The sequence below is a fragment of the Notamacropus eugenii genome, chromosome 4 (genome assembly GCF_028372415.1).
Source record: "Notamacropus eugenii isolate mMacEug1 chromosome 4, mMacEug1.pri_v2, whole genome shotgun sequence".
NCBI lineage: Eukaryota > Metazoa > Chordata > Mammalia > Diprotodontia > Macropodidae > Notamacropus > Notamacropus eugenii.
This window is the reverse complement of record NC_092875.1, coordinates 258614598-258627685: the sequence shown is the minus strand read 5'-3', so window position 1 is coordinate 258627685 and position 13088 is coordinate 258614598. Positions and strand designations below refer to the sequence as shown.

General features: G+C 33.3%; 1 protein-coding gene across 3 annotated transcripts in view; it reads left to right on the top strand.

Annotated features, from left to right (window-relative positions):
• TRAPPC8 (trafficking protein particle complex subunit 8) overlaps window positions 1-13088 on the top strand; it is a 137985-nt gene that overhangs the window by 28176 nt on the left and 96721 nt on the right. For 2 of the 3 annotated variants that reach the window (XM_072604479.1, XM_072604482.1), the window contains exons 3-8: window positions 3813-3902; window positions 6549-6723; window positions 7539-7692; window positions 8865-8930; window positions 9503-9596; window positions 10178-10434. In XM_072604479.1, coding sequence (XP_072460580.1) covers window positions 3813-3902; window positions 6549-6723; window positions 7539-7692; window positions 8865-8930; window positions 9503-9596; window positions 10178-10434 — 836 coding nt within the window. The remainder of the gene's footprint in view (window positions 1-3812; window positions 3903-6548; window positions 6724-7538; window positions 7693-8864; window positions 8931-9502; window positions 9597-10177; window positions 10435-13088) is intronic. The other variant, XM_072604480.1, reaches the window with a different exon arrangement.

Below are 13088 nucleotides of genomic sequence, written 5' to 3'. Positions count from 1 at the left end.
CATATTGTTGTTGATTTTTTAAAAAGTATACTTAATAATCAGGGAACTCTAGCTTTTGCTAAATTTAAATAAAATTAAACCTATTCTTTTTATATCACCTACATTTCCCGATATATCCCTTCACCCACTTCAGTCACACTTCATATCCCACTTCAATCAGCCTTTATATAGAAGAATTTTAAAAACCTAGCAAAACTAACACATTGAGAATGCTTGATATCTGTAGTGTTGTACACTCAAAGTTCCCCACCTCTGCAAAAAAAAAAAAAAAAAAAAAAAAAAGGGAGATGACTTTTCTTAGGAAGTACCTTTTTTGGGAGAGACTGTCTCTCTCTGTCTCTCACAACTTTTATTGATAACTGTTTTTTTGTATCACCTACATTTTTACAGTGTATCCCTACCCCTGTCAGGGAGCCATCCTTTATAACAGAAAAACAAGTAGTTCAGCAAAACTAACCAACACATGGGTAAAGATTTGATATCTGCAATGTTTCATGCCCATAATTTTTCTCTTCTCTCCCTTCCTCCCCAAAGAAAGCAGGACACTGACTTCTTATCTCTCTTTGTAACCAAACTTGGTCATTACCACTGTATATCATTCACTCTAAAATATTCTGTTATTGTTAGTTGTATAATACTTTAAATAGTTTGCAAAGCATTTTGTGTACAGCATCCCATTTGATTTATTTACAGTATTTCCTTACTAGTATATATAGCTATGCCCCAAAGCAGTATCAACTGTGATTAGCCCTCCGTCACTTAAAACAAAGTCAAGTGCAAATCATGTCATCATTTCTCCGATGACAGGGTCTTCTTTGGCAACGAAGGGTGAACACAAAATCAACTGTGATTCCAACCTAAGGGGAATTATACCATTTTAGATTTGGCAGGGAACTTTAGAGATACTCAAGTTCAACCTCCAATCCCTCCACTCCTTCCTCACCCCACCCTGACCTTGCAAACAGATGAGACTAAAGAGGTTGAGGGATTTGTTCAAAGATGCCTTGTCCTTGAATCCTGAAGGAAAAAGAAAGAAGGCCTGGTTGACCTTAGGATACTTATTACATCTTTTCATGTCTTACTGTTGAACAAGTATTCTGAATGTTAGTACTAAAATGAGAAAGAGAGGTTGGAGCCAGTTTGTAGAAATCGTTTAAAGTAGATTAAAAAAAAATTCTTGAATCATTGGAGTATTTACAGTACAAGTAAAAATAGTGCTTAGTAGTGAGTTAAGTATTATACTATGGACTTTGGTTATAGATTTTCAGAAAAATAGAATCTCGTTGAAGATTTTGAAGCTATAGCCAAATCACAAGGTAGAAGGATTCATAAATCTTAGTCTTTATGCTGGGAACAGTTTTATTAATATCATTAGATATAAACTATGGTTTCCATTTAGATTACCTCTTGACCCTAGGAGTTTTTTCCTTGTCGGTCTCAGGACTAGTTAGTGTTATTGAGAAAAAAGCCACATTAACTGCTGCTTGATTTTGGTAGAATTTATAATTGAGAAAAAAGCCACATTAACTGCTGCTTGATTTTGGTAGAATTTATAATTGAAGGTAAGTAGTTTGTTTCCTGATGCAAATCCCTGCCATTTCTAATAAGGAAGAACTTAATTCCTTTATATATTTTACTGTATTATTATTATTAGAGTTGTAAAAGAATGTAGGTTTTTAATATATATTAGAATTTTAAAGCAAATCTTGGTCTTCTGAATGTTCTGTGTTACTCATAACACAATATGTTCAAAGTTCCAAAATGTAATTGTATACCTATATTAGAAACTTCTGGTGCTCAAATTACAGAGATATTTTTAGACTGAAAGTTAAGAAAATATTTAAATTTTTCATTTGTACTTTTTTGGCAATCAAGTATATGGCCAGTTTTTGTGCTTAAATTATGTAGTCAGTAAAGTAAGATATATTCTTTATATTATTGGCCTTTAATAAATACTTCTAGAAAATTTTTGTGTTAGGCTGCAGTGGGGACATACCTATCTAAATGAGGTCCAATAGTCTATATAGAACTAAGCAAAGAATTTGTATTATCTTCCATTTTTTTTTTAGAACCACCATTGGCCCGTGGATCTTTGCTGGAGTTTCCAGTTCTCTTCTACCATAAATATTTAGAATCCCATGAACTGAATTTAGGGACATATATTGTCAAATACAAAACTTACTTGTTAATTTTAGCTAGCATAGTGGACTATTTTTTTCCCCTTACTTTCTGTGGTTACCATGTGCCTGGAAATAAAATGAAGAAACTGAATGCATTATATCATTTTGAGCTGTATTGAAGGGGGAGTGGGGAAGGAAAGAAAATCAAAAGTAAATTAACCCTTGGCTTTCTTCTTCAGGATATCCTTTGTGTTCAACCAGTTTTTTTTTTTAAATTGTCCTTGTTTTACTTCATTGCTAGGGATGCTTACTTTAAATGTGTAAGTAAATATTATACACATAGACAGTAATTTCTTAGGCTCATGTGGTATGTATATGTTGGTTGAAGAGAAAATTACTGTATCAGTAGTTAGCAGTCTGTCATCTATTTTGCTTTCTTTTATTATCTTTTGAAAAGAAATTGCAGAATATATAAGATGCTTGTTTTTCTGCTTTGTGGTAATAATGCTGTTGCTCAACTGTGCATACATAATTCCTTATAGTTTGCCAAATTTTTTAAATCTCTTCATAGAAGTGTCAAAACAGTGTCGTGAAGTAGTAGTAGTGCAGATATCATTCCCATTTTACACTGAAGGTCGGAGACAAAAGAAGCTTGCTCAAGGCTATACACTTTATGTGCAGTAGAATTTAAGTCTTTTCTAAGGTTGTTGTTTATTATTTTTGTTAGCTGTTTTCCTGACAGAATAATGAGGTTTATGTATTCAAAAGGCAAATTGGGGAAATTTTATCCTAATTTTAGTAGATTTGGTTAAATTACATTTCATTTTTTAAAAAAATATTTTTATTGATAAAAATATCAGTGTCTCCTAGATTTCCCTCCTATATTCTACCCACCTCTCTTCAAGAAAGCCTGTTTTTTATTTCTTGTTAAGATAATTATTCAGCCATTCTGTAACCTTTTCCAGTATTTTGCATAGTATTTTTTAAGTTGTAAGAGAATATTAAAACAGATTGTCTTTGAGAAGTTTGTTTGATCAGTCTATTGTTAGATAATACCAGGTTCAGTTCTAGTGAATGTTTTATGTTTGTACAGAAAACCATGACTTTTTGTGATTATTAGAAGAAATTCAAATGGAAAAAAAACAGTATAGTCTGTATACAGTAGGCTTAATAATTGAGTAAGTTAATTTGATACTTTATGACTGGATACATAGGCCCACAAGAGGAAACATATTTCCCACTAATATAAGATCTTTCTTAGTATAATTCCTGTTGAGGTATATTTATCTTTAATTCTATTCAATACATGTCATTTACTGAAATGTTGTAAGATTATTGTTTATAAAATAATCTCAGTCTATAATTTAAAACCATGGCATGATGCTCTGTTTCAATTGTATAGTGCCTTTTTGTCTTATAGGTAAAATTTAGTGGTTTCTTATGTGGACTTGCCACAGGCAAGTTGAAAGAAATATGGGTTTGTATGAGTTTCAGAAAACTAACCTCCAGTTTTAATTTCTTAAAGCATGCTTTTTTTCTTTTAAGAAATATGTTTTTTGGAGGTGGGGGAACAACTATTGCCACATTATTTTCTGAAGTTTGAATTTGCAGGTTCTAATTATACCTTCTACATTTATTCATTTTAATTGTAAATGTTTCCTTATGAAGCATTTTACCTTTTCTCAATTTCAGCTACTACTCCATGGTTTGAATCTTATCGAGAAAGTTTTCTTCAGTCCATGCCAGCCTCAGATCATGAATTTCTAAACCACTATTTGGCATGTATCCTTTCAGCTTAAAGATAGGTTATTAAAATTATGGAAAATTTATGGAAATTATATGGAAATTTTCTTTGATGATTGTCTCAAGTGCTAATCTGTCATTGCCACCCTTTGTCTGAGTAGCTATTTAGCAAAAAGAAAACAAAAAGCACCTATTACATGCTTACTGTATGCTAGGCTGTGCTCAGTATTGAGGATACAAAAAAGACAAAAAGCAAAATTGGTCCCTGTTTTGAAGGGGCTTATAGTCTGATTGAGGAGACAACATGCAAGTAATCATGTACAAACAAGGTATAGACAGGATACATTGGAGATAATCTTAAGGGAGATGGGATTACTCATATTAAGGGAGCAGGAGGGTGCAACAGAAAAGTAAAGACAGCCCCAGTCCTCAAGAGACTTGCATTCTAATGGGGGAAATAGCATGTAAATAACAGGTTTATGTGTAAGGTATTTTCAGAGTATATGGAAAGTAATCTCAGAGGGAAAGGTATTATCAGCTAGGAAGACCAAGAAAGGCCTTTTGTGGAAGGTGGTATTTGTTTCTTAAAGGAAGCCTTAGAAACTGAGATGAGGAGAGAAAGTATACCAGGCACAGGGATAGCCAGTGCAGAGGCACAGAGACAGGAAAGGGAGTGTCTTGTGCAAGCAATAGCAAATAGACTATAATAACTAAGTGGTAAAGTATGGGGAGGAGAGTAAAGAAGTAAAGACTAGAGAGGTAAAAGGGGACCAAGTTGTAAAGAGCTTTAAAAAATGCCAAACAGAGCAGTTTATTGTTGAACCTAGAGGGAACCATTGGAGTTTATTGAGTAAGAGAGTGACATAGTCATAATTTTGCTTTAGGGAAATAATTTTGATGGTTGAAAATGAGGGGAGAGTTGAGACAAGGAGACAAATTGGGAGGCTCTGCAATAGTCCAGGTGTGATATATTGAGGATTTTTCCTAGGATGGTGGTGGCTGCATGAGAAAATAGGCTGTATATGAAAGATGGTTATAAGAGAAGGGAGAAAAGACAAGATTTGGCAATGGATTTATTTATGTGAGGTGAGGAAGTTGAGGATGACAGAATGATTAGGAGACTGGGTGACTATGAAGATAATGGTACCCTTTAACTGAAATGGCGAGGTTAAGAGGAAAGTATTTGGAGGAAGGGGGAAAGATGAGTTCATTTTTTTATATGTTGATTTTAAGATACCTATGGGACATTCAGTTTGAGATGTCCAAAAGGCAGTTGATGATGTAGGGCTATAACTAAGGAGCAAGACTAGTTCTCAGTATAGATCTAGCAGTAATCTATATAGAAATGATAATTGAAAAAACCCACAGGAGGTGATGAGATTACCAAGGAACAGATATTGTAGAGGAGAAAGAAAGAAGTGAACCCAGGACAGTCTTGGGGAACACTCAGATTTAGTGGGCATGACTTGGATAAAGACCTAGCCAAGAAGACAGAAAAAGTAGTGTTATGAAAACCTAGAGAAGAGATGGTGATCAACAGTGTCGTAGGCTGTAGAGAGGTCAAGAAAGGTAAGGATGGAGAAAAGACCACTAGATTTGGTAATTAAGAGATCTTTGGCAACTGTAGAGACAACTATTTCATTTGAATGTTGAAGTTGAAATCAGATTACAGAGGGTTTAGAAAAGAATAAGAAGGGAGGTGGAAGCACATGAGATGAGGCAGACAGAAGAGGGAACTCTTGGTAAATGGTCATCATTTTTCAGTGAAGTATATGGTAAGGTGCTCAGCGCAGTGAGAATGTCATAGAAGCTTAAGGAGAGTCACAAAGGTTGGAAATAGCTCCTGTGGAGAGTGGGGTGATGAATTGGTTAGGGAGAACTTTGAGAATCGAAAGAGTTGTCCATTCACCTTCTCTTCAAAAGATATGATTTTCAAGAGTAGGAAACCTAAACTCATAATAGTAATTGTGATCTTGTTTTCTTATGATCCTAATGTTTTAAAAATTAGAGATCCAAGAGAAATTATCCTTAAGATTAACCTTATGTTCTAGTAGGGTTGGAGAACCTGAGACCTTGAGGCCATGTGGTCTTCTAGGCCCTTGGGTGTGGCCTTTTAACTGAGTCCAAGTTTTACAGAACAAATCCTTTTATTGAAGAGATTTGTTCTGTGAAGTTTGGATTCAGTCAGAGGGCTGTACTTGAGGACCTAGAGGGCAAAATGTGGCCTTAAGCCTATAGGTTCCTCGCTCCTGTGAGGAAGCAGTTTCACCCACACATGAATTTGCTTATTCTAAATTTAATGACAATATATTTGCATATATGTATTTATTTGTCTCTGTAGACATGCCTATTACAGATAGATGAAGACAGCTTTAGGTGTGCATATAGATAGATATCTGTATGTCAGTACATTGAAAGCTGAAACCAGATTAAATTCTGGTGAATGTTTTATATTGTACAGAACACCATGGCTTTTATAGTTTTCTTTATCTCTAGCTGTCTAGCCATCTATCTTTTGAAGTTTGTGTGGCTTTAGAGTTTTCTTACCTGAGTAATAGAATCAGGACCACAGCTTGAAAGTAATGAATTGCTACTTGAATAAAATCCCTTAGAAAAAATAATTTAATAAAATATTTATGTATCATTGTGTATTGTGATAATTACCTTAATAATGTGCTTTGCAAGGTATGTTAGTAGCATCTTCTAGTGAATCTGAACCTGTGGAACAGTTTTTGAAGTTGTCTCAAGAGCAGCATCGAATTCAGCACAGCAGTGACTATTCCTACCCAAAATGGTTTATACCAAATACACTCAAGTATTACGTCCTGTTGCATGATGTAAGTGCAGGAGATGAACAAAGGTAGGCCTCTTGTTACATTAGTTAAAATGTTGTTGATTGTTTTGAATTTTGAATTTCTATTTGATCTAAGAAAGTAAAATTCTTTGGTATCTTGAGTCTGTTAACAATCACAGCCTTTTTACACTTTTACTCTGATGTTTTTCTGAATTGCCACATTTTATCACCTTGACCAAGTAACATCATCCAAACCATCCCCTTCTATACATAAAGGTTTTTACTGTTAAAGATCCTTGTTTAACATCTGTTAGTTGTATTGAGAATTTATTTTTGAGGGCAACTTTTTATTTAGTAACTGGTAAGTTACAGTAACAGACAGTTTTAGATCTTTTTACGTTGTAGAAAGGAATGTTTATTTGATAAATTAGAGGTAGTTCGTATTACTAGTCATTAAAGCCTCTGCAACTGGAAAGGGAACATGTTAACCTAAACAATTCCTTCTGTACCTTCAGTTTCTTCCTTCATCTTCCTTTCTTCTTTTCCTTCTCCTTCCAAACTTTTTGAAGGGAATGATAATAATAAACAAATGTAACTTTGCAAATGCCAGCCTGTTACATTCTTAATTGTCATGGTAGTCTGCTAGCATAGGGTCTCCAATCCTCACGAGATGTTTACATTTAGACAAGTTTTTAGTCAGGCTGATTTGAGTTTTAATTATGCATTGTTATTAGATAAATTGTAATACTTAATTTTTTGTTTATCAGAAAGGTTAATTTTTCTGGATTTGTTTTCAAGGTATGAGTAATCTCTTAACGTTGCATAAAGATTTTCATTTGACATGTGGTTTTTTTCTTTTTCTTTTTAAAAAAAAATTTCAGAGCTGATTCAGTTTATGAGGAAATGAAGCAGAGATATGGAACTCAGGGTTGCTATTTGCTTAAAATTAATTCTCGAACATCTAATCGGTCATCAGATGAACAGATACCAGATCCTTGGAGTCAGTATCTTCAGAAAAATAGTATTCAAAACCAGGTATATGTAAAAACAAGCAAACAAAGCACAAACACAAATTCTCCAAATCTACTTAGGATGATTTTAGAATAACTTTTTTTCCCCCACTCTGTAGGCCTTTGACCTAACTATAATGGCTCTACAGTGATTATTTTTTGGAATGTGATTAATTAAAATGAGTTATGAGCAAACTAGCACTAGAACAAGTAGTTTGAGTTTATTTTAACTGCTAATGACAAATCCTTCCTTACATGGCTATAATTTTTCCAGATAAGAAAAGCAACAGTTAACTGATCGTTTCTCAGTGAACTGAAAAACTATTTACTCTATTGAACTTGCGTTAAGTTTATTAAGAATGTAGAAAATAGAATTTAGATTTTGTAAAATTAATTATTGGTTTATGAATGACCATAGCAAATTCTTGATTAGCCACCTGTTCTTGGTGGTAGTAGTCCATTTCTCTGACAAGCTCATCTATCACACTATTACCTTCTCTAGCTTATGTCATTTAGATGCCTGCAATTTTCTTCCTGACTTACCATAATTTCTTTATTCCTTGTAAGATCTTGTTCATTTGTTTTTCTACTCTTCATTATTCTCAAGTAGTAAAGTAGGCATTTTGCAGAGGGAAAGCACTGAGGTGGGAGAGCAGTGAGGGTTTTTCCAAAGTCTTCTCTAATTTCTAAGACTTTTATTCCATTTTAGAATATATCAATTAATGTATTCCTTTTAGTATGTTAACTGTTTTGGTGTGTTGACTTTATTTCCCTATTAGAAAAAACTTCTTTTAAGGAAGCAAAAGATACTTTGATATTCTGTATAACAACCTCATTAACCTTTTGTGTAGTGTGTTGCTTGTTTAGGATACTGAACATAAGATTATAAAAATCTCACTTGTAAAGAATTTGTATTTTATTTTCTCTGGGCTTCTAATACAATTGTTAATAATCAATCTGTATATTTCTTTTTAAATACAAATTTATCCATACATAGTGATTTTTCACTTATGTAGAAATCCTCCCAGAGCTGACATTTCAGTTAACTTAAGAGATTGTTCCAGATCTGTTGATTGCTAGCTGTTCTTCTATGTGCTGAGGAGAAGATAGTGGGATAAAAAAAAAATTAACCAGTTGGATGTGATAGAATCTGAAACTTAAAAAAGAAAGCAAAACCAACTAAATATTTCCCTTCAGGACTACATTTGTATAGGAAGAATGCCAGGGACTTCAAAAAAGCTGGGATGGGAAGGAGGACAGAAGGTAAGCCGTCTAGGTTGAGAACCACTGGCAGACAGTACTCAACTAAGCATTAGCTAATGTACCCACAATTTCATTGGACACTGATGTACATCTTGTGTGCAGTGCCCTGATATAATTAACCCTCAGCATAAATACCACTACAGTCTTTTTAAATACATCCATCTTAATTGAACATATACACTTCAGTTTTCCGTGACACTCTTTGCCATGTTTTCTCCTCCATGCCTAATTAGCTATTTGACTATTTGTTCTTTTTCTCAGACATCCTCCTCTTTCATAGACATATGCATGAGCATCTCTGAATTTAAGGAAAGATATGCAGGGAAGTGTATACTTAGATTTATTGAATAAATATGCAGATGAAATAAATGCCATTCGAAATTGTTAGCATAACTGAATGTCAAGGTAAATAGATAAGTAGATGAAATTGCTGGTTAGGGAGTAAATATTATTTTGTTAGAAAGTATACTTGTCAGGAAGAATGAGCAAATTCGCTATACTGTGTTACTGAGTTTAGTGATTTTTGTATTGCTATCTAAGTATAGTCTCTAATCCATTTTTTCTTTCAATAGGAATTGTATGAAGATGGGCCTTACACTATAGCTTCAAATAAGAATGCTGATAGTAGCATGCTTTCATTGGATGGATTAGATAATGAAGTCAAAGGTCTTTATTTTTAAAATTTTTTTATTTTTTGCATATTTTTCACTATGAAAAAGTGTATTAAGTTGCTAAAATAGATCACCTTTTATACACAAAGATGATTCCATTTTGACACATTAACTTATTTTGGAGACTTGAGTTAAATGATTATGTTTGTTTTATGTAAAAATAATTTTTTGATAATAGTGATATAAATGAATTTTTAAAAATTCTTTAGAGAGTAGTAAGAGTGTTAAGAGTAACTTTAAATACTATTTGACATTTTTAATAATTTCACTTTTATATATTTTGGTTTTTTAAGAATTGCAACAACCTCTTGTACACTTAATTTTCAGTCTTTTAAAAATATTCTAATCTTTCCCTAAATAGATTTCAGCTTTAGATTTCTTAATTAAGATGAATTTTGATTCATATTGCATTGCAGGGTTTGGGATTTATGGGTGTAAATCTTGATATTATTTCTAGATTTTACACATTAAGATTAATTGCAACTATAAGTTTGAGAATTATAGCTTTCTGTCTAGTCAATACTATAATTTTCTTTTACATAATGTTAACAAAAGAAACTTCCATTTTTTAAATAGATGGTTTACCAAATAACTTCAAATCCCACCCACTTCAATTGGACCAATCAAGTGACCCTGCCAGCAACTTTGATGGAACTGATCACATAAAATCTGCACTGTCATTACATGAAACAAAAAAAATGAACACAGGAATACTTCATGGTGCATGTTTAACCCTCACTGATCATGATCGAATTAGACAGTTCATACAAGAATTCACATTTCGAGGTCTTTTGCCACATATAGAGAAAACAATTCGGCAACTAAATGATCAGGTAAAATTTTAGTAAATTATAAATATTGAAAAAGAATGTTCCAATTTGCTCTTTGCCAAAAGAGGCAGTATGGTATTATGGAATGAAGTTTATAGTTAGTAGACCTGGGTTCTAGTTCTGGCTCTGGCACTTATCAGTCATGGGAACATAGGTTACTTAAACTTTTAAAATTTCACTTTCCTCATCAGTTAAATAAAGATCTGTAACAGTCATTTTCACTGGATACCTCACAGGGTCTTGGTGAAGTAAATACTTTGTTAACTGCTAAAGCACTAGAGAAAAATAGCTGTGATATTTAAAGGCACGTTGATGTTCTTCTAAAACTAGTTCTACTTAATCTTTGTTAGCATTATGTTAATATATGGGAAATAATCCCATGAGTATATATGAATAAATATGCATTACATTTACATAAAATATCATGCAGTTTGCCTGAAATTGATGAGGTTTTATGCATTTTTAAACTTTAAATTTCATTATTGGCAGAGGATTCTTTCCACATACAGACAGTTCCTGCTTTATGTAAATTCACATTATGCAAATTCAAACTTATGTAAAGACTTCTGAAAGAAATTTGCACACCTCTGATACCTTTACATTACTCTGCATATTTTGTCATTAACTTTACCTTTCATTTCATGATTTTGTTTATTATCATGGTACAGCATTTAATATGACCACATTTTAATACATGTTATGACTTGTGTAAAGGTACTGTTGTGTATGCTTTTGTAATGTGGGGCAAATTTAAATTACGCAAAAATCACTTTAAGTGATTTTTAGGTCTGTAGAATGGTCCACTTAAAGTGAGAATTGTTTATAGTTATATACCCAAAGACAATATCCATGCGTGTGGAAAAGATGATACTTAAAGATACATGTATTTATATGTGTGATTGGATATACTTCCACTGAACAAACTGAGTTGTTTAAATTCCCCAGGTTTCTACTTTGAAATTTATGAGAGTTTCTTGATAATCTTTTCAAAGCTATAACAAGCTTGTCCTTCCTTGTTAGTGAGATTTTTTTTTTTGGCTGTTAATTGTGCCATTTTGGGAATAGTAAATCTTTCCAGTTTGCTATTTAGTCATTGAAACTATTATTTTAAAATAATCTTTTGTTGGAATGGAATTGAACATTTAACTCTTACTGTGTCAGGCTTTTTGAATTTTAGAATTCTGTTCATAATAACAGCAGGCATACAAACAATGAATGTTTATGAGAGTATTAGGCCATGAACATAACTGTACACTTGCTATTGTTATAAACAGATTTCTCAGATTTGCTGTTGTAAAAATAAAAAATTACTCTTGTAAAAATTTTATCAAAAATCAAATAGTAGGAATACTATTACTATTAACTATTAGAACTTAAATTTTTTTTTCAGAATAAGTATTTTGAAAAACTGACATTCTGATAGAAGAAAACTCATCAGACTTGAGGATTTTAATGGACTATGAGCTCAATATGATTTATTGGTGTGACATGATAGCCAAAGAAAGATATTAGTATTTTAGATTCCCTTGAGAGTATAGAATCCAGAATGAAGATTGTGGTAATTCTGCTGTACCTTTGCCCTGGTCATACCATATTAGAGCATTTTACTTGGTTCTTGTAACTGTATTTTAAGAAAGACATTGACTTACTTTATTGCTTGAAGGGGTGGGGGAAGGGGGTGGTACTGCACATGGTAAAGACACTAGAAAGGCATACCAGTTGAAGATGGGGGTGGGAGTAGGGAGAGAAAGGAAAGCAAAATACAGTAGTTATCTTCAAGTATCTAGTTGTGTAAGGAGGATTAGATTTGTTCAGTCTTCTGACTTAAGGTCAGAATTAGGAGAAACCAATGTTTCTCCTATGTTAGAAGCATTTAAACAAAATCCAAATGACTATCAAACAGGAATCTTATAAACATCCTATGTCAGATTGAATTCTGACCTCTGAAGAGTCTCTTGTAGGCCTCAAATTCTGTTACTGCATCAAGAAAATTTTCTACCTGCACTTTTTAAACCTCTGCCTGTGATTTCATTAGCTTGGAGAACTTTTGGTGGAAAAACTCCATCTACAGTTGCAGATCACCATCTTCTCTATAATATATAGTCTTAGAGAGATGTCTAGGATATAAAAAAATTAAGTAACCTGCTCATAGTCATATTGCTAATATGTATGGAAGGTAGAACTTGAATCTATTTCTTTCTGACTCCACAACTGGCCTCTTTCCACTGTGGACTTCTTGTGCCTCTAATTGTATAAATAACAGCTTTTAATGCTGAGCTGCTTGGCTTATTTATCACTATCCTTTACCAACTCAGTAACTGTTTTCTAAATGAGTGACTGTTATAGATGACAGCTGACTGGTGAACTGACTAATGCATGCCTTCACTATTTCAAGGGACCCTAGTCATTTTTCATGGCCATCTTTTTACCAGTCACCCAGCTGGACCTCACTATCTCTCCCCATTGTGGGTCTAGAAACATAATCAATTCAGTTCTTCCATTTGTCCCCAAAAGGGCATGTCAGGTCACTCTTCTATAGTTCCATGCTGTATCCCTGTAATTTTCCAAACCAGAATATAGTGTGTGTGTGTGTGTGTGTGTGTGTGTGTGTGTGTGTGTGTGTGTGTGTGTGTGTGTGTGTGTAGTCGTCTCCCCTT